This window comes from Botrytis deweyae (assembly GCF_014898535.1).
Source record: "Botrytis deweyae strain B1 chromosome Unknown BDEW_013, whole genome shotgun sequence".
NCBI lineage: Eukaryota > Fungi > Ascomycota > Leotiomycetes > Helotiales > Sclerotiniaceae > Botrytis > Botrytis deweyae.
In genome coordinates, this window is record NW_024066220.1 from 162,272 (window position 1) to 183,959 (window position 21,688).

A 21,688-nucleotide genomic window follows, 5' to 3' on the forward strand; every position below is an offset into this window, starting at 1 on the left:
ACCTTGCGGTATACCTGTATCCAAACTCCAAGCAATGCAAAGTATGATATGCAATTTCTTCACGACACGACACAAATCAAAGTGCCCAGTGAACCTTCTTCTTTGGCTTCGGACTCTCCACAGCCTGACTGAGAACCATCGAGGGCATCTTTCCACCTTCCCTCGTTCCCTCTTCGTCCTCACCCTCCTCCTTTATAGACCTCAGGTCAGGACTAGGTTCGCGCCATGAGTGTGGTCTTCTTAAAGGCAAGCTTCGTGTCTGGCCTCGACCGCGGCCTTGTGGAGGTGTTGGCCGTGCCTTTGCTCGACCTCGGCTGGTTGTAAAATCAGAAATAGAGATTCCGAGTCCTTTGAGCTGTTGATCCATTCGGTGTGCAGCCCGTGACTCCCTTCCATTTCCATGCACTTTTGTAAAGTCTTTCAAGCTAAGAGGCATGGGAAATCCAAACAAAATATCCTCCTCATCATCTAATGGCGCCCGCTGTAAGGACGACGGAGAAATTTCCCGGACTTCAGATTTTCCTTCATCATCGGACATGATACCGGCAGAGAAGTCATCGATATCGTCATCTGTGATCTCGTCTGGCGATGTGAGGAAATAGGAGAATGGGTCTTCATCGATCGCATCAATATCTGCGTTGTTTTCACGGAGATGAATAATGGTTGGAGGCCAGGAGTCCCGGCGCTGGAGCTCATTGAAAGGCATTGTGTGTAATTTGAGTGATAGATAGGAGATTAAAGTCCTCAATAGATCCGGCTCAAGGCCGGTCTATGTACTTGTGGCGAATGCGGGGAACTTGGCGATCTGAACTCGAAAAGTGTTCGAATGTGGAGATTCCTGCGATTATAAAGGGCAGGAATGGGTACAGAAATCAAGGACGTATTCGGAAGGACATGTTCGCTTTATAGTCAGTCATGCAGTAGAATCGCAAGAGGAACTAGTCATCCTTTTTCGTATTGCGCCTTGTTAGATAAGAGCATGTGGGAATATGTGAATCATCCTTTAGTGAGACATCACACCCACACCATGAAATTCTCCAAAATCATATAGGCAGTATTAAGAGTGTGAAGCGTGTGAAAAACTTGGAAATAACATTAAAAGGGTAATTAAGAATGCAAAGACGGAAAGAAAAGAATTCAAGTGTGACTCCATAATGATTTAGTTTCGCGCAAAGGGCGTCTCGTTGGATGATGCTCGTGATTGTTTGGTCAATCAGAATTGTAAGCCTGTCACTTTGTCCGGTGACTAAAATCGGATTGTGAAGCCACAGGCACATTCATGGTTCAATCAAGAACTTTGAATGGTCAAAAAGAAGTAAAAGAAGTACCCGGGTAATCCGCATTCTCGTTCTAATGCAGGAGTAGATGATCAAATATCGATCACCGTGGCATTAAGTATCCATAAAATCTGCACGCTGATGATTAGATTTTGAGAGGGCATTCGCATTCGTATTGTTTACGATGAAGTGGTTGGGTGATGAGGTGATGAGGTTGGGAAAGTTGCGATTTGCGAGTGCAGATAACAGTGTCAATGCCCCTCTCGCACTAAACTCCATTTGATTTTTAGTCATGTGATGCTCGTAGATTTTATATTCCTGCTCTCTTATTTGCCCATCTACACATTGTTGCATATCGCGTTTCTACAAATAAAGTGATTACGTATCCCGAGACTTGAGAATAGCCTCATTGTCATCAAGATCGGATCATATGACCCGCACCTCAAATACCTTACTGTCTGACAAATAACCTACCTTCCTCTACCTTGGTACTAGGTACTTACCTATAGCTATCTACAGCTATAGCTATACTGAATTCCTCATATGCTTCTAAGCATAGCGACGTGCAAAACTCCATCGGGTCATTTGATGCTGATGTGTTTTTAAGAACTATATCAACAGTTCTATCATGACATAAACTTGTTCTTGCAGCTTCAATTTTCCAATTTTTCTCATGTCCTTTTGGGATTACCCCTGGACTCTTGCACACGAACACATTCATCGTGGGTTGTAAGACGAAAAACACGATTACTCAATCGTCATATCACTAGGTTGAGCTTGATCAGACGTTGACAGCAAACCATTGTGGATTCAGTCATCGATTCCAAAAATACATTAACCTCTTACTCCACTCATCATAACGATATGACCCGTGAGAAGAGTTTGTCTGACTTCGAAGGAGGAAGACTTGTCGTCTCCACTCCTTCCGATGATAAGAAGTCGATCTCGATTCCCATTCGAGTTCTTACTCACAACATTCGTTATGCAACGGAATCTCCATTCAAGGGAGAGGAACTTTGGTCGGTTCGATGTCCTCGATTGTGCTCCGAACTAGTGTTTAATTCCACTATTCCCGAGACTTTTATCTGTCTGCAAGAGGTTCTCTACTCTCAACTCATCGACATTCACAATGCCCTGAATGAAGGTCCTGGAAGTCAGTGGTCTCGTCTTGGAGTTGGGAGAGATGATGGCAAAGAAGCCGGAGAATATTCTCCCATCTTTTATCGTCCAGCGGTGTGGCATCTTGTTCTCTATAGAACATTCTGGCTCAGCGAGACTCCAGAGAAGCCTAGCTTTGGTTGGGATGCCGGTTCTATCAGATTACTGACTATAGGCATATTCATGCATCGCAAGACAAACGAGATTGTTATTATAATGAGTACTCACCTGGATAACGCTGGTTCTGTTTCTCGACAAAAGAGTGCTGAAATTATTTTGGAGAAGGTCAATCATTACAAAAGTATTTATACTCCCGCTGCACTACTGCTTGCTGGGGATTTCAACAGTCCTCCAGACGATGGAGCCTACAAGACAATGACATCGTCAACTTCAGGTATGGCAGATGTTCGAGATCTTGTCCCTATGAAGAAACGGTACGGGAATGAAATGACATTTACGTCGTTTGGATATGTGGACAACACACCAACTCGAATCGATTTTATTTTCTCCGCAAAAGATACACCGGTCGAATACGGAACCTATGCGGTGTTGAGCAATCGTTATGATGATGGGGTATATCTTTCGGATCACAGAGCAGTCGTGGCTGATATTGAGGTATCTACGACTCAACCTGGGCAATGAAGTCGTAATAGTGATTCGACTACTTCTGTCATTGACTCACCATTTTCTGCAAGGTATTTGAGAAATCTGAAAGAATCGTCATCAAACCGAGTCATTCTCCAGGCACCCGAACACTTCAATGGTTCTGGTTGCCTATGATAGTATGTTTTATGTCCACCCCAGAAAATGATACTCTTATAGGAAAGGAGGAGATTGGGAAATGAACGGCTTTTTGATTGTTGAGCCTGAATTGATCTATGGGTGAAAGAGCGAAAAGGGGTGTTTATCACAACATGTTCGATGATTCATGGTCTCATCATTGCTTCGTTCATGAATGTGCGTTGTAAGAACAGCTATTTCGTTCCTATTTATTATACCAAATTGCCATTTTATTGATTCAAGACTTCCAACCAAATTAACTCATCAATATCTATGAGAGTACAACTTCTTCAGAAAGCTTCCTGATGCTCTCATTATACCCTTGCATTTGCGTGTTTATGTGAGATGAGGCGATTTATTTTTATCTCTATTCATATTTCCGTATATCCGGAGGTTATAAGCCACAGGGTGTCCCCACCGTGATCTGACCGATCATCATTTGTCTCATTTACGAGCAACAATCAAGAATCGCCATAATGAGTCTGAAGATTAATGAACATTAGACATCAAGCATCAAATGTACCCTAGCAACCATCAATAATTGTGCAATGAGGAATGCACGTGCTTGCGAAGCTTGCAGAGCAAGTAAAAACCGATGCTTCTTTGCCGATGGCACTACAATATGCCAGAGGTAATCCCGATGTTTAATCAACTGTCCCCATAGGTTACAATTACTAATTATAGACAGATGCGACCAAGCCAAAAGTCGATGTGTCGTTCGAGAGAAAGCCAGACCAAGACGTGCTCGACGTACTGTACGTCCAGAGAGTAGTACAAAATTAGATGATACCGGAAGCCCATTATCATCCGCCCCCTCGCTTTCTGCTGATAACCCCTCGAAAGATGGGGGGTTTTCTCTTGATCTTCCCACAACAATATATCATGATTCAGCCAAAGACACTGAAATTCTTCAGAACCATCATAAACGGGTCTTCAAAGAAGATAAATCGCGATCGCCTAGCCCATTGAAGGGTACACTACCCGTACCATCCAAATACATCTCCGGTCGCAAACTCACATTATCCCAAGCGACACACCTCCTCGATTCCTATATTCCCAAACTTCCATTTTTCCCTTTCGTCACTCTCCCCGCAAACCCCACAATTCGGGCCCTGTCCCAACAATCTCCCTTCCTGCTTTTGGCCATCCTCACCACCGCCGCTAGCCCACATCCATACCTTCATCATCAACTAGACCAGGAGTTCCGTCGTGTGTTAAGTCTCAAATTAATCGTCGAGTCGCAAAAGTCCCTTGACTATCTTCTTGGTCTTCTAGTATATATAGCCTGGTATCCCGTGCATACCAAACCACAACACAATCCATGTCTTACTTACATGAACCTCGCCAATTCCTTGGCTTTAGACTTAGGACTCGATCAAGCAGAGCCTCAAACTGCTCTGTTTCGAGAATTTGATTTGAAGGGACTTGTGGATAGCGATGGCGCGTGGACGATGGAGGCTAGAAAAGCTTACATGGGATGTTATGTTTTGGGTTCTCAGTTAGTGACATCTCTTTTGAATGCAACTCTCTGTCTATATACTAATTTACAGTGAAAAGTCTTTCTAAGGGATTCAATAAACCACAAACCATGTCCTACGAGAATCTTCTTCCTAGTAATCCGAATACCTTCATTCCGTCACACATGACCACACCGGCAACAGCTATTGTGATACTTGAGCGTGTGGCTGATCGTATCAACGATGCATGGACCGCAAAGAACTATCCACAAATGGACGTCTTCAGCACCGACTTGTACGTCCAATTATTCACCTCTGAACTAGACACCTGGAAACGAAACGTACCAGAATCAATTGCTTCTTCACGTGAGCTCATTCAAACCTCCCGGAAATGAAATGTAAAGCAAAACACTAACAAGCCCTAGCACTCCTCGCTCTATATCACAAACACACCCATTTCTCAATCTATGCCCACTCCCTCCGTCTTCTCCGTCGTCCCTACCGTCCCTTCGTCCCCGGAACCACAGAAGCCATTCCCTCCCCCGAACATCTCAACATCTGTCTCCGTCTCGGCGCATCCTACTTCCAACATCTTCTCTCACTCCCCACTTCAGACTACACCCATTTCAATCTAATTCACTGGTCACAACTCGTACACTCCCTCGTCGGACTCGTACGACTCACATTCGTGCTCGCTCACGTGGAAAACTGGTCTGCGGAAACCACGCGCGAGAAAGTGGGGCTGAGTATGTATTTAGAAGCATTATGTTTTAGACTCAGTAGTCTATCATCGAATTCACAAGTTTCTTCCGGTGCGGATATCGAATCTAGGGAAAGTGGGACGAGGGATGAGGGAAGTAGTAATGGAAAGAGAAAACACTATGATAAATATTTCGTGATGCATGGGATGTTGACTGCGCTTAAGAAAACGTGGGAGCAGAGAGTAGAGGCGATAGTTCCGAAAGCGTCAGTGATTTCTAGGGGAAAATGTCCAATGTTTGATCCGGAGATGGCGCCGCTATTGGAGAATACAAATATGAATTTCGATTTTGGGGATATGGCGGCTTGGGATGATGGTTTTGGGGAGGGAATGGCGGGATGGGATGTGGATATGGGGGGTATTGGGATGGGTACTTCTACCAGTACAGGTATCAAGACACCGGGAGATGGAGAGACGGGGTTACAAACGATAAGTAGTCATGCTGGAACACCAGGGAGAATTGGAACTGGAATTTCCATGTCGGATGGAAGGATAGAGCAGCAGCGAGGTGCAGGCACACTTTATCATGATTTATGGGCAACAATGACATGTTCATGGTCCGAACAATCTCCTAGATGGCCGACAGAGATGGTTCCTGAAAGCACTGGTACTAGTAGTAATGAAGCGATTTTCGGGTATCAAGTTAACGAAGGTTAGGATCAGATTTAGCAAGAGGGACAAGCGAACAATGTAAGGGAAGTACGGAACCTTTTTAGAGCTCTGAATATATGTTATTTCTTCTAGAGTGCGTATCCTCTTATTCTCTATTTGTACAAAAAGTCAAGAGTACAATGATAAATCTCAGACAAAAACTAAATGAACAATCAAACCCAATATCTACCCCCTCTCCCCTCATCTCAGGCTTTCAGATCATCAAATGAAGACGAGGTAAACCATACCTTTGCCCAGAAATCATGAACAACCTTATCCTCCCTTACCATCTTTCTCCCGTTCTCCTGAATTCCCCCCCCTCTGCCACAAAAGAAATAGAGTCCTGGCTGTAAATATCTGAGTCCTGACTGTAAGTATCGGTCCATGAATTAAAGCATCCCATCCGAACCCATACAAAATCAATTTCTATCTCGTTACCACAAAATCCAAAGCTCGACGACCACCACCACCTCCCCCCTCTTTCCCCCACCGCATCATCACCACATCATCTTTTGACACCTCTCCCAGTTCTCAGAGAAATAGAAATCTCAGTTTCTGAGCCAGCGGGAGGATGCAAAAGAGCCGGTGTCCAATTTCTTTTGAAATGCCAATGAAACATTCTAATCGCTATATACAACACATTTGACGCGAAGGCCATTCTCGGACACGCAGATTCGAGTTGAGATGAATAGCAGCTTTTCTAAAAGGGATGTGGATTGGAATCTATTCTAATGATATGTTTCATGGAAGCGAAAGTCAGATTGTCAACATTAGATTTCACTTTTCACTTTTTGCTCTGGCAAAGTGCATTCGGCTGTGATACTAATAAACTAGCTTTGAATGAAGCCTCCACTACCGATGTTAAATTATGACAATTGTTGACCACTTCCGTTTCATCGAATATCCATCAATTTTCCTTCGAATTCCTGTGTCTCTCTCTATCTCTCTTAATAGATTCCTTTACTACACTTCTCTCCAACAAAGGGGTACTAGTCCCACCTTCTTCATCCTCCACCAATCTGAAATCCCATTTCGGTGGCGCTTCATTGATCCCCGGATATAAATCAACCGGCAAATAATCTCCTACATCAAATTTGAAATGATTCCTCTCCTTCACATCTGTTTCATATATCTTATTGATTTGCTCCATTGCCTTCTTGGCTATCGATCTCGCTTTCTCCTCAGCAACTGTACGGCGGTGAACTTCGAGTATGAGGCCGTCATAAGAGGAAATATAGTTTTCATAGAAAAGTCGCATTCCCTCCAGTTCATTCATTTGTTCATTTATCTGCACCTTAGTATCTTCCCACCTAGCTCTGAAATCATGACCCGCGAGAATATATCTTGGGAGTCGCTGATATACACCCTCTAGAGTTTTGTATACGCTCGCAGTATGCTTGAATTGTTCAATGAGAAGTGAAACATAGTCAAGGATGGCATCATGTTTGGCCTCCATTTCATTTTGACGATCGTGGAGTTCCATAACCACATCTTCAACTTCTGCGGCATCTTTTTCGAGGATGGAAAACATTTCTTCGCGCTCATGTTCAGTGAGGGGTGCTTCGTTTATGTCATCGTGAGAGTTGGTCATCACACCAGAGACGGATACCGGTTCGGCGCCTGGTGGTGGATTGGAAGCCGCATTTCGGACAGCGGCATATCCTCCCTCTGTATGTCGGATTGCATTCAAGCATAGGTCGAAATGACTTGAAAGCGATGAGAGTAAGGAAGCCATTTCTTGCGCGTGCCCTTCAAGTGTATATAAGTGATTTGGTATTGGGGAACGAGACGAAGGCTTTCCTTTGCCATTCTTGAAGCCCGATTTTAAGCTGCGTATATCGCTGTCAAAGGAAAGTATTGATGTACCGAACGCTGCTTCTGCTTCCTAGAATCGAAAGTCAACAATGCAAACGCCCGGAAAGATTTAAAAAAAATTCTGTTACCTTGGACTCATCGATCAACTCCTTTAGCCCATCTCGCATTTTCTCCACGCCTTGCTCATCAACAAAGTCCAATAAATTTCTAGGTTCCTCGCCCGCCGGTCGAAAAGCAGCATCCACCATTGTCGATCGTAGCTTATCCATCGTGGATACAAGACGAGCATCTGCGGCATCGAGATTTTGTAGGACATTCTGTGCATATTGTGATTAACCCTGCACATCACTGCTTTGGTTCGATGACTTACGCTGAAATCTTCCTGACCATCACTATACACAAACTCTACAGTTTTCCTTACCTTCAACAAGGTTTTCATCTGCTCATTGATACCACTTTGTAAAAACCTGGTTTTAGCTTGCAATATGGCACTCTCCTCCAATGCATTCTTTGCCGAAGTGACGATTTCATTGGCACGCCATACTGTACTAATAGATGATAGAGAACGCTTGGAAGCAAGAAGATGCGATACTAAGGTTTCGAGAGGGATTTCCAACCCCTGATTTGAATGAGCGGGAGGTGGCGGATTCACAGTAGATATTGAGGTATGGCTCTGGCTTCCCGGTGCATTGGGTGAAGATGCCATAGTTAGGTTACAAACACACAGCGTTGTGGTAGATGTTAAATGTTGGTCGGCAGGATAAAGAGCAGCAATAGTAATATTTCACAATGGAAATTTGGACGTCAATAAATGTTTCGACCTCGTGATAGCCAAGAATAATATATTATTTATTGATTCAATATGAATATCTATATTGTACGGCAGAGGTATATCAAAGGTGGTGGTTGGTAAATAGAATGTTATAATCTTGGAATGATAAACATCTTGAGGATATCAATTGATGATGCTGAATTGACTTGCAGCTAGCTCAGTGCAGTTCTCGGCAAGACCCGGCGCTAAAAAGAGCTATGATCCCTCACCACAACTGATCTTACCCTGGACCTTAAGCGACATTCATTCAGTTCAGCGCATAGTCAGATTTCATGAAATTCAATCAACTGAGATACCTTGGATTCGATGGCACAAACCTTAGGAGATAACACCTTAAGTGTCAAGCAATCGCTTTTTGCTTTCCAAGAGAGAAGAATACCAGAACCGCTTCGTACTTAGTACTTACTTCTAGCCCAATTTCTTCACCTTATCATCCTTCAGGAACTTTCGCAATTGGTACTTCGTTTGTGTGTAACTCGTTGAGAACTAATTCCATTGAACTCGCATGCATTTGGTATCAATTTCATATGAGTATCCCTCTCACGAGTCAAAAGAACAAGTTTGGAATATCAAAATTATCGGCAAGATTCCAGGCACGAGTCGAGGGGAAAGCATTCGAAGAGAAGTTCTATCGTAGGACAGACGAAGCATTATGGAATGGAAGACAAGAGGAAGCTAAGTTCGATAACCTTAAACTTCAGCCGACCGAAGTTTCAACTGCGTCAGTGAGGACGAATTTCGGGTTTGAATACATTCTCCCTTGGAGCTCTCTACTCGATTCCGCATGCAAGAACCAGGTAGCCAAGCTCACCATGCCCAAGAGTACGAAACCAGTCCATATTGAACTGATGGTCATGTTTCCACTGAGGACATACGTGATATCTAACACCTTTGGTAAATCGCTATAGAAGCACGGCGGGGAGACTTGCAGCTTTAAATCAAGCATGAACACAATTTGCACAAAGGCTCAGGACGGGTTTTGAGTCAACCACCAATCACGTGGCTTGATCTGCCTCCCTTGCATTTCAATCTTTGCCAAAAGAAAACACACGACGTTAGCACACCCTACCTAGATACTGGCAGAAATTATTGATATTTCCGTATCTAGGCATTGTCGAGGCTGAATTGTGCTTGATTATTCACTAAACTAACAAGGATCAAATCCGAAAAGGTGTTAGTACTGTTAAATACGGGCAAGTTCAACATGCAGGATCTTCACCAATCCAAAAACATGTTCTCAGCTGATTTATATATAGAACTTAAGGCTGGTTTTCTTCTTTCTAGAATCCATTATTCCATCCTTCAAAGAAATAGCAATGCGAAGATATACGAAGCAGGCGTTCTATCTGGACATAGCCAGTCGTGATATATTCAATCCGGAGGCAGGAGTTACGGGACCAGGTATGTAAGCACAGAACGCATAAGTACGCACCACACAGGTAATACAACGAGCGGTCTTTAGAAAACGTGACAACCATAGAACCCGCGGTCCTACGTACCCAGACAAGATGAGCAAGGTAAATTCAGAAACTTCAATTCGGGGAACGTCAAACGAAGAATGTGATTTGTTCCTTTCCAATTATTACGAGCCCACTACATCGGCCCTGGAAATCCCCTACGCCGAGGATCTTCCCTTCGGCTTCAACCTGGAGGTCGATCCCGCTTCAATATCCTTGAAGTCTCGCTCGTGTGGTTCCGGCAAGCCACAACTCCTTTATGTCGGCAGTGGCCCGAAGTCGAAATAACTCCATCTTCCAGAAAAAAAATGGTCTCACAAATATGATTTCTTTTTTTCCTTCGGGACATCAGTTGTTAATATCCGATGTTTCTACAGACAGATAGGTTTGTGGCTAGTATATTGGATGTCAATCCTAATTCAAATGTAAAGTCTCACTATCATACCTTCGCGATATCGTTTGGCGAAGAGTACTCGTAGGGATCGCAGGGCCCAGCCGCTAAATTGGTGGTTAAATCTACTGAACTACCAATTGTCATTGATGTATATCTCGATAGCTCTAGTTAGTCTGACTCGGAGAGTTACTGGTACGAGCAGTTGGGTGCATAGTTTTGGAAGATATTTCTTATTTCTCTCTAATTTCCGACATACATTCCGGGATCGATGTACTTTCACGTGTTCTGGCTGCCTTTGCAAATAAACACAGTCAGATCTTTAAGTGTGGTTTCTGAGCTCCTCAGTGAACGCCGCACGATCTCAAGACCATGACGGAAAAGTGATCAAGCTCTACTTTCAAAATTTGCAATGCTTTATTACAAGCCTGGTTATTCGTTCTACGGAACTCTAGGGCTTGAACTTCGATTTCTTCTGCAGGAACCACGATCAATCATCAAAGCTTATCAATATCTGCCGAGCATCTAGCGTCATTCTGGGGTAAGGATTTAAATTTCTACTAGATACTGGTATTGCCAAGCATTCTTGGTAACCTTTGACAGACGACATGACAGCCAAAGACGTAAGTCTCAAGCCAATGATTGACATGTTTGAATCCACAAAAATGTAAAGACATGGGTTCGCATGACCCATGAACATCAAACAGACTTGCTCCATCAATTCGATCGTCAGTAACGACTTTTAGTGCTCTCACTTCCCCTGGTAATCTTGATATACATGCGATCCGCAGGGGAGTTAATCGGTGAAGCACGAAATTGATGCCGTAAGTCTGTTCAAAAAGGCTCGATGACCATTATACTGTGCACTTATTGGCATGAAGACTCAGAACTTTGGTCTTCTCCCGTGTAGACTATTCGCACGGCATAATACCGAAGCAATTTATGATGTGGATTATATGTGGAACTCAGGACTGATACTCTCACCTCAACCTCAGACATGCTTGATGTGCCGTCAAGCTTTATAATTACAATTTCAGTCAGGCTTGGATGATTTTATGCCATGTCTACCTGGAGATCAATGCATACAATTGAGCATCCTGCAAGCCTATCTGATCCATCCAGGCATGGCATGAATTCAATCCCGCAAGATGCAAGTGTTGCTGATCAGCCTAGTAGTCTTTCAATACTTTACTAGCTTTTTTTTGTATCTTTACTCGACTGAGTTGCGAAGTACTTCTATATAAATCAAGAACTCCTGTACACATCCATCTCATTCTACATCAACATTCACATCAGCATCAGATCATAGCCATCGAAGGTTCACTCTTTAATACCTTTGGTCTTGATTCTTACATTCCTTCAACATGCGGGGTCTAGCTTCTCTCGCCACTCTCCTTTTTGGGTCACTCGTTTCTGCTCAAAACAATTATTCAAACTTGCCTATAAATTTTCTGAAAACCAGCAATCCTGTCACTCCCCTTCCCCAAGGATTTCCATGGGGTAACAGGACTGCCAACAATTCCAATCCTTATAGTAGGTTGATTACCGGCCCAAATTAACAGAATTATGACTGACCATTTATCTTACAACAGCTGATGCACCACACACCGGTGTGATTAGAAGATATGATTTCACGGTTCAAAGAGGCCAAGCATCTCCAGACGGTTATCAAAGAGATGTGATACTAGTAAACGGCGTCTTCCCCGGTCCTCTTATCGAGGCCAATTGGGGAGATACGATTGAAGTCACTGTTCACAATGAGATCAGAGGCCCTGAAGAAGGTACAGCACTTCATTGGCATGGACTTCTGCAAAAGGAAAGTCAATGGTTTGACGGTGTTCCCGGAGTTCAACAATGTCCGATCCCGCCTGGAGGAACCTTCACATATTCGTTCCTGGCCGATCTCTACGGGTCAAGTTGGTGGCATTCTCATTACTCTGCCCAGTACAATGCTGGTATATTTGGTCCTATGATCATTCATGGTCCTCCAACTGTTCCATATGATTATGGTAAGTGAACTACCCGAAGATTGACCGAAGTGTGCTGATTTTGACAAGATTTGGGACCAATACTCTTGAACGATTGGTATCACCCAGATTACTATTCATTAGTTGAGGATTCTATGTCGACCGACCTCAACAGAGTTGTAAGTAGTTTTCAAATTCCCAATTGCAAGAACATACGCTAACAACCATCAGCTCATAAGCTCCGATAGCAATCTTATCCAAGGGAAAGGATTCTTCGATTGCTCTACAAAAGCTGCCGGTGATAACGCTACCTGCAATGATGAGAACTACATGCCACCTACTTTCAAGCTCACAGCTGGATCAAAGCACAGACTTAGGCTCATTAACGCCGGAACTGAAGGAATGCAGAAGTTCGCAATCGATGGACACAACATGACTGTCATTGCCAATGATTTCGTCCCTATCATCCCATACACAACTCAAGTCGTAACTTTGGGAGTTGGCCAGCGTACCGATGTCATCGTCGAAGGTATTCCGACTGAAACGACAGGATCATACTGGATGCGATCAACAATTGCTGGATGTTCACTTTTCAAGAACCCTGAAGCCAAGGCACTCGTTTATTATGGTCTCGAACCAAATGTAAACTCTACCACTACTGCCTCCACCATATTCAATGACTCTGTCGCCAACGTCTGTGCAAATGACCCTCTTAACGAAACGACTCCTTGGTACCCGATTACACCTGATCCAAACCCGCCCACAACGGAACAAATCGATATTGGATTCGGACAAAACGCTTCTGGAAACTGGCTATGGTCGATGAACAATTCTTCCTTCCGTGCAAACTATAACGAGCCAATCCTTCTCCTATCTAATCAGGGTAACAACTCATACCCAGATAGTCCCGAATGGAACGTCTACAACTTCGGTGACAACAGTTCCATCCGTATCTACATTACCAACCCCACCACAGTTTCTCACCCCATGCATCTTCACGGCCACAACATGTTCGTTTTGAATGAAGGAGTCGGACTTTGGGACGGACAAACAGTTGTTCGACCATCCAACCCGCAGCGTCGTGATGTACAAACCCTTCAAGCTGGTGGCTACATGGTACTACAAATCACGGCTGACAATCCAGGTGTTTGGCCTTTGCATTGCCACATTGCATTCCATGTTGGCAGTGGATTGTATGTGAGTGTCTTGGAAAGACCAGCAGATATTGCGAAGTTAAGAATTCCAAGCATTATGGCCCAGACTTGCAGAGATTGGGCGGCGTTCACAAATACGACAGTGGTGGATCAGATTGATTCAGGATTGTAGCTTGAGGATTTAAATGGGTTGCTCCATTTGATCTATGGCTTGATCGACTTAATATCTTCTCGCTCGTTGATGAACTTACTCTCATTCATTCGTTCTTTTCGAGTTGAGATTTTAATAATTTGCTTGGGGATGGCATCACTTTCCTTAAGTCGAAATTAATAGAATAATGATAATTGTGGCGAAACGGTGTATGGATGACTAGCGTCACAGTTTGGTTTGAGCATTACAAGCCTTTCATTCGGGTGTTCGTTTGTCTTGGGGGCATACTGTTGGCTGTGGCTTAGAGAGAAATTGGGTTTTATAGGGAGGTTTCGGATATATATGAATAACTACCTAATGCAATATGATTTTCTTTCGTTTCAAATCTTTGTCTGTACCATGCCTGTTCATAGTTTGTAAGTGTTTGATTGTAGCAAGTTGCACTGTGAGATTCTTACGCATCATTTCTGGTCTTATCTTGGAGGGTTTCTCTCATTTTAGTGAAGGGGATTGCTTGTAGTCTTACACATCTCTGGCTCAGTGTTCTTACAATTTGAGACAAACGATTTGTTAGTTCGCAGTATAAATTCAAGTAACAATTCTGAAATGCATAGTCTTTATCCGGTGAACATTTAGACACTACACTGCATTGCTTTGTCAAATTACATGATGGAAAGCTGTTGAATCAATGACAACTTCTAATCATGACATTGCTCATGCATACTCGGACCATCACGAAACCATATCAAGGCAGATCTTAATTTTCGTTCCGTCTATAACCTACTAAGCTCTAACCGCCTAGGTCGGGGACTACATCATCAAGACAAACTGATTTGTATTACAAAATCAGAGATCAAATCAAATAACTTTTCTACTTTACATGACCAAACTTTTTGGAATATACCGTGCAAGGGTTAAGTAAATCCCCATTCCAACATACTCCTTTCTCAATTTTTTTTCCCCCTTTACACTCCTGTATCATAAATAATGTTTGCTTTTGAAATCAGACCCAATACCTTCGGGGTTGTAGCCCATAACTCAAATTCCAATCGTGCCTATTTGGTGTAGAACGACTAGGCACTGTCCGAATCAGCATATAGAGAGATCCTCCACAATATCAACGCCCGAAACGAATGTTGTGATGCGTGTCTGTTCAACGCACAAAATCATATTGATCGCATGGTACATATCCTATTGCATAACTTGTGGACGAAAAGCAGTTGTTTCAGTGGTGAAAGATCGGCTCAGTATGTCTTGTTCGATAACCGACGTAGTAACAAGCATCCTGGACTCGAACGAATGTTCCAATTATACCGTTACAGTTTCAGTTACAGTCGAAGTTGTGTATTTTGGGGTGACAGTCTTTTTAACTGTTTGTTGTGCACCCGTAACTGTCGAGATTGAGACTCGTGTGATCTCGTATACACAGTATACTACGTAGGGATACATGGGCTTTGGAGTTAGAGATCGGAAATTGAACCTGTTAGGCACAACTCGTGGAAGAGAGATCCCGCGTGAAGCATCATCAGGGAGAGTTCGAGGTTTCTTCGAGGCTTCGTCAACACCAATCAATACAGGATCTGTGGCCCTAGCTACTAATGGTGCAGGGACCGTCGTTTTAGTAGTGGTGAATATTGTTGATTTGGCAGGAAGGGTGACAGTAATCGTTGTTGGAGGAGGTCTGGTGAAAGAATTGGAAGCGTAGAAATAGTCGCCTCTGCGTGTTGTGATGGTTTTGACTACGGCAACAGATTTGGTAGAGGATACGGTGGTACACGATGAAAAGGTAGAAGTACTGGTAGCAGCAATAGCTACCTGAATACTAGCGAAGAGACATAGAATTATTGCGTTGAAAAGCATCATAGTGTGTGTAATATCCTAGTAGATATTTTCTGTAACAGCCCATAATCCCTTGGTGATTTTACTCTCGTTTTGTAATTGCTGACTTTGTTTTCTTGAAAGAAACTCGCCCCTTTCTGTTTTGCTCTCAAAGCTCCGTGAAGATCATAAGGACCATCATCTTCTTTTGATTACTAGCTATGTAATACCCCGGAAAAACGTGCAATACCTTCTAGACCGAACGTCAGCCAATTAGCTCTTATAAACTGTTCCGTGAAGTCACACCTTGGGAATAATGGCTGCAGAATATTTGCACTAGAAAAAGGAGACGACATCTAGACTTCTTTATTCTATAGTCAGCAAACATTTTCCAATCATAACACCATCGGACGTTGGCATTCCTGAATTATTTCATACTCTCGTAAGCTGGGCATCTAGAGGAGGATGGTTCTTTGCCAAGCTCGGAAGGCTCATGTTCCGCAGGTCAACAAAGAGTTCCATCATGATCTAGATCTCAATCGAAGATCGAGTAAACTTCAATAGAAGTCGTTCAAAGGAGACTAAGCGCGAGACTTCTCCTCTTCTTGAAGATTTTTCAATCAGGAACGACAAAGGTGCCGCTGTGAGACTTAAATGTAGGGCTGAATAAACATCGTTTGTTCGATTTTGACGACGTTCGCTGCGGAGTGCCTTCTATGGGTCAGATTTGAGATTCGTAAATTGTGTGCGTTATCGGTTATAAGATTATAAAATCAAGTGTTGGGTTTTATGATTTGTGGACTTATCTATCAAGATCTTTGTTACAGGAGAAAGGTGTTCTCGAGACGAATTCCAGTGAAAACTTGTTAATCTGGTCACATCACGTGATTACATCTTTCGGAAATTTCCTCTCCTTTTCTTTTTTTTTCAGTCCGTCTCGCGCCCAGTTCATCACTTGTTGTAATTCTATAAGGGCTTAGATCGAAACGAGCAATGAATCCACGCCATGATATTGTAGTTCTACGTCTAGCGTCGTTATTAGGGTAGGGACGTATTCTGACAAGGTGATGAGATTTTCACAAGTTCATGTCGTGCAACCGCCTTTCTCACTTCTCTTTTGCTTTCATCCGATCTCTATACATCAGTGCATATTATCTAATGGTTACTGATCTGACTGTTGACCTTATTGGCTCTATTGGTCGAATCTGTCTTATCACTCGGCACTGGTTTGACGATTGAATCAATTGTGCAACCATGGAAGGTGGTTTCACGACCTCCAAACACTTCATCGCTATGCAATCAGCATCAAATTTACCGGCGGGATAGTGCTTCGTCAAATGCAAGAAGACTTGTGATCTTTCAGAACTACAGGCCATCATAGAGTCAGTGATGATACGGTTGAAGTCCTTGAACATTTTCCTCTAAATCTTCATCGTTCATAAAGGTTTTAAAGTCCTTCAGCTTGGGAAGAGTGAAAACCTTTTGCAATTTCCAGAATTGCAAGTTAATTTTGTCTTTTTAGATCACATTCGTCCAGTGCGACTTCCCAGATTTCTACTTGTATTTCAAAGAATCATTCTCAAACAGTTTATCACAGATCCGAAACTAAGTTTCGCTATGGCAATCGAGTGACAAATTCTTATGCTATTGATTCAATGCTGACCATAAGGAAATTGCAGATTTTTCTTCCAGTGGTTGTTCATTGCTGCTATACTGATTAGTTTCTGGCTCATGGCAACATAGACTCTCTGGTTCGATTGCAATGTAAACAGCTAACTTTGCAGGAAAGGAAGACGACTTGGTGTGTGGCGAGCTTCCGCGGATATTTCAGAGGCAATGAGACAGAAACCTGGACCAAATATACGGAAGTACGCCATGCAATAAAATCTTACGCAAGGCTAGATGAAATTGACGGTCTTGAACATATAGGCTAACCTGGAATCCCCAGATTCATCTACAAAGGTAAAATTGCCTTGGGATGCGCAATACGCTAGAGGGTCATAGCCGAGCATGTTTTCAATTTTAGGGTTCAATATGACAACATTATGTTGCTTGACTTTCTGCACCTTCCATCAAAGTTCTGGACTCGGGAAGGCACCTTCATTTTGATACAGGTTGCCTCACAAGAAGCACACTCGGTAGAGAATTAAAGGCAAGAGCAGAGGAACAATATTCCTTGCTTTTATTTTCTTGTGACAATTTAGAAGGTGTTTACACCTTAAAATAAAACAATACATTTCATTCATACATCAGTACTTTCGAAATTCACCAGTCTCTCTGTATTCGTAGAACGCTTATTCTCTATAATTTTGAAATTTTACATATTGATTCTACACATCAAATTTTGCCTGGAGGCCTAGAAGAAGAACATTCTCAACGCGAAGTTCTCTCCGCAAGTAGAACTCGCATACGAATTTATTTTGCCGACAACGCGGTTTTCACTCCAGCAGATTCTAGGACATTTTGGTAACTACTATTCGATCCAGCTTCCTCGATTGTCATCAATTCTCGCGCAAATTCGAGGTTCATTGAAGATTTTCAAGTAACTGTAAAAGGCCTCGAAGATTTTGAACAACGAACAAGGTGGTTTCAAGATCTTCTTTGTTGTTTTATAGCAACATGAATAATTATGTAGACCTGGAATCGGTTGATTCAGAGGACTCGACGAGTTTCACTCGCACAGAACACGTTCCTCTCTTGTCGCAATCTGACCATGGAACTTTACCGATCGAATCGCAAACAGCGCTTCGTAAGGTGACGGAAAGACGAGTTAGTGATGATCAGAGCTACAGAAACCCCGATTCAAAGCTAAAAGAGGTAATCGTCCAACAGCTCAGTAGACTAGGTTGATAGAATTTGGACCTCCAAAGACTAATGCGTGTCAATTTGTAGGTACACAATGGAAGCTGGCACAATCTCGGAGTATCAACACAGTACTCCGGTTTTTTAAAGAGGCCTACAACTCGTACGTATTACTCTCCAAATCCATCGCACATGCAAGCCCTAATCTGAGGACCATAGCCAAACATGACCAAAGGTACTAAGTCATAATTCCAGCGAGTGCTCTTGTTAACGTTTCGTTAGTCTCTCAATCATTCAAGACCTGCCCATGAAGTCGGTACAGTTTCAAGGATTGGATGGCACAGAGTTGGTGCCAAAGGAGAATCAAGAACAAGAATTTCGTGTCCGTAGATCCCAATGGTTGAAAAGACGATTGAGGTCCAAGAGAAGAAATTTGTACAAGTGGTCACTTTCTAACAAGGACATGAAATATAAAAAAGAAGCAAGAAAGGTATATCTTAAGGGCATTGCGAGGAAATTTAATCCTGCTTCTCGACCTGCGTGCCACAATACCAAGATACGTCCTCACCGTTGTAAGCCTATTGCTCATCAAGCTTATCTGCAACTTGATGTCTAACACTCAGGTAGATCTTCAACCTTTTACAAGCTCAAGCTCGGACATGGGAAATGACAACAATTGGTCTCGAATTTTGGATGTATGTACTTCTGAAAAAGCCATATTTTAACTGACTGACCTGGAAAAGGTATATATCTCGCAAAGATGCCATAGTAAAAATGACAATCTCAGTGATACTACCGAATTCACCAAGTGCTGGCCCCCACCTCCTTCTTATGCGAATATAACAGTGGATTTTCACACACCATTAATCTCTGATCCGAATTCGGACAATAACCACGATATCGACACTGAAAGTGACACTGAAAGTGACACTGAAAGTGAAACCTCTTCTTCTTTTACAGTATTTGAGATAAGAAATCCTGTAACGGACGAAGAAGTCAGACATCCTGCGAGCTACGATCTTCCGAAGATGCCGGGTACCTATCCAAAATCTCCTCCGGAATATTGGCCAGGTAGTGAGCCTATGTTTTTTTCGTCAGAGTTGGGAGTGGCTCATTCGCCTCCACAAAGCCAACTCTTCAAAAACGTATCTTGTATGGATGTACCAAAGTCCCCATCAAATAATGATGTAAACATGGATGATGTGGGTGGCGCACAGTCCGAGAGAGATTTTTCTCCACCAAGACGCCCCAAGTACGTTTATAAACCTAGGGACTATTCGTTGCGACCTCGAGAGCCCTGGGAATTTCCAGATCCTTTTCCTCTGATGCCATCACAAGAAGTCACTGCAGCTAATCGGCCTGACTCATCACAGCGCATATTCTCTACAGCCAGAGTTCAAAACGACACCGCAGACGATTTTATAGCCAGGAGACGTCGACGCAGGCATATAATCGATGAAGAAGACTATTCAGATGAGGATTGGGACGCTCTAGGGGAACCTAGAAAGATTCTCCGTCTGCATTACCAGGAAGTGAAAAACAATGGCAATGAGTGGGAGCCGTTGACCGATGAAAAGGCCAGAGAATTAATGTCTAGAGGAAGAGCCGATAAATATGATAATGTCAAGCTGTCAGACACGACGGGAACTGAACTGTGTAAGCGAAGAGAGCTTGAAACGTATCAGCGAAGAAAGCTTGAAAATGAATCACGGGAAAATTCTCCTTCATCATCCTCAAAGCCATGTTCAAAGCCTCACAATAATTCCAGGGCTAATCAAGGCATCGAATCGAACACAGTAGCCGTAGGTCTATCTCCAACTCCAAGACCAGGACGAAGCCGAGGACCGCGGGTGCGTGTTAACGGAAAATTAATTAGCCACGAGGAAAAGGAGAAGAGAGAGAAAGCCAGTCGTAGTCTGGTTGTCGAATTGCGTCAGTTACAGCTTGCGTCGATGGCTATCATGGAATTTCTCGGGCAGAATAGGTCGAGTGATGGTGACGAAACTGTGAGAGAGCAAAAGAAGAGAGAATTACAAAACATTCGGGATAAAGCAGTTTCCATGGAAATTCCGGCAACTGAAGATGATCGACAGAGGGCGGCCCGAATCATTTTTGATATAATAGACACTAACATGCGACCTGTCGCAAATGGAATTGGGCCTGATGATGCGATGAATTTCTCGCGCTGGTTCTCTCATGACAGATTTATGAATTATAGTCGATTAATATCAGCTATAGAAATGGAGTCAGACCAGATAGAAGATCAAATGTGTATGCTTCCCAAAGGCTCCGAGGAGTACAAAAATCTAGAAAGTCGATTTGATTTTCTGGAAACAGAACATGAAAATTTGGAAAAGAGGGAGGATTTCTACGTTGATGAGACACACGACGACAAGCAATGGTGTAACGATTATGAAAATCACAATCCGCCCTTGATAACTGGAGACCCACGCCTTAACGCCGAATATGGTGCAGCGATAGGGAAATGGAACTCACAAGCTTCACCGCAAACACTAAAAGAAGAGGAAGATGATCTTCAAAAGGCAATAAGAATGTCATTGGGTGAGATTGAATCGGTCGAGCCGGTGGGAGAAGATACCAAGGGTAAACATAAACAAGTCGAGCCGCGAGGAGAAGATACCAAGGGTAAAAATAAACAAGTCAAGCCGCGACTTGTTCTGACTATGCGCAAAGATAATGAGGGTCCGGCTGCACAAAGGCGCACGCCAATCCGCCAAAGCACCAATCTTGCAGAGGTTATGTCATCCGAAGCGCATTGGAAAGATAGTACATCACTCGCGCAGTTTCAAGATGACTCAATGAATGAGACTGCAGTGTTTGAGAAGGCGAAGGCTCTATCGCGTGCACAGTATCGAAATGAGAGTCCACCACTCGACGACGATGACTATTAGTGTAGCTGAGACGATATAGGCGGAAGAGAAGGAGCTGAGAGTAAAAAAAGGCGAAAATGCAGGTAGTAAAGGACTTGAACTTAGTCTCATACGATGATAATAAGGAGGGTACTACCTGGCATGTGCTCAGGAACATTGATATTTGACTCTACAGTGTTAAAATTCTGTTTTGGCAGAACCTAATAGCTGCCCCATGGTTTGCATGATTACTCAATTGATGACAAACAAGAGTTTTTCATGAAAAGAAATTTTAACAACAAAAATGAAGTTATCATGGCAAAGAATGAACGTGATTGCTTGCTGTCA

The 21,688-nt window shown here is 43.1% G+C and overlaps 7 protein-coding genes across 7 annotated transcripts; 4 read left to right on the forward strand and 3 right to left on the reverse strand.

Moving 5' to 3' along the window:
- Window positions 1–76: 76 nt before the first annotated feature.
- Window positions 77–706, reverse strand: EAE98_006202 (uncharacterized protein; the record flags this gene model as incomplete). Its single annotated transcript, XM_038953824.1, has 1 exon — window positions 77–706. The coding sequence occupies one exon, from the start codon at window positions 704–706 to the stop codon at window positions 77–79; it is 630 nt and encodes a 209-aa protein (XP_038809614.1).
- A 1,435-nt stretch (window positions 707–2,141) lies between these two features.
- EAE98_006203 (uncharacterized protein) lies at window positions 2,142–3,077 on the forward strand (the record flags this gene model as incomplete). Its single annotated transcript, XM_038953825.1, has 1 exon — window positions 2,142–3,077. The coding sequence occupies one exon, from the start codon at window positions 2,142–2,144 to the stop codon at window positions 3,075–3,077; it is 936 nt and encodes a 311-aa protein (XP_038809615.1).
- A 686-nt stretch (window positions 3,078–3,763) lies between these two features.
- EAE98_006204 (uncharacterized protein) lies at window positions 3,764–6,089 on the forward strand (the record flags this gene model as incomplete). The annotated part of the gene is made up of 4 exons (XM_038953826.1): window positions 3,764–3,846; window positions 3,904–4,713; window positions 4,773–5,038; window positions 5,098–6,089. The coding sequence occupies 4 exons, from the start codon at window positions 3,764–3,766 to the stop codon at window positions 6,087–6,089; spliced, it is 2,151 nt and encodes a 716-aa protein (XP_038809616.1).
- Window positions 6,090–6,785: 696 nt separating this feature from the next.
- EAE98_006205 (uncharacterized protein) lies at window positions 6,786–8,827 on the reverse strand. Its single transcript, XM_038953827.1, has 3 exons — window positions 8,269–8,827; window positions 8,027–8,215; window positions 6,786–7,968 (listed from the first exon to the last, which is right to left on the reverse strand). Exons 1-3 carry the CDS (start codon window positions 8,602–8,604, stop codon window positions 6,991–6,993), a joined length of 1,503 nt encoding a protein of 500 aa, XP_038809617.1. The 5' UTR covers window positions 8,605–8,827; the 3' UTR covers window positions 6,786–6,990.
- A 3,115-nt stretch (window positions 8,828–11,942) lies between these two features.
- On the forward strand, window positions 11,943–14,174 carry EAE98_006206 (uncharacterized protein; the record flags this gene model as incomplete). Its single annotated transcript, XM_038953828.1, has 4 exons — window positions 11,943–12,111; window positions 12,171–12,587; window positions 12,636–12,724; window positions 12,777–14,174. The coding sequence occupies 4 exons, from the start codon at window positions 11,943–11,945 to the stop codon at window positions 13,869–13,871; spliced, it is 1,770 nt and encodes a 589-aa protein (XP_038809618.1). The 3' UTR covers window positions 13,872–14,174.
- A 984-nt stretch (window positions 14,175–15,158) lies between these two features.
- EAE98_006207 (uncharacterized protein) lies at window positions 15,159–15,713 on the reverse strand (the record flags this gene model as incomplete). Its single annotated transcript, XM_038953829.1, has 1 exon — window positions 15,159–15,713. The coding sequence occupies one exon, from the start codon at window positions 15,711–15,713 to the stop codon at window positions 15,159–15,161; it is 555 nt and encodes a 184-aa protein (XP_038809619.1).
- A 2,574-nt stretch (window positions 15,714–18,287) lies between these two features.
- Window positions 18,288–21,382, forward strand: EAE98_006208 (uncharacterized protein; the record flags this gene model as incomplete). The annotated part of the gene is made up of 5 exons (XM_038953830.1): window positions 18,288–18,513; window positions 18,561–18,633; window positions 18,753–19,042; window positions 19,098–19,165; window positions 19,214–21,382. 5 exons carry the CDS (start codon window positions 18,288–18,290, stop codon window positions 21,380–21,382), a joined length of 2,826 nt encoding a protein of 941 aa, XP_038809620.1.
- Window positions 21,383–21,688: the final 306 nt, after the last annotated feature.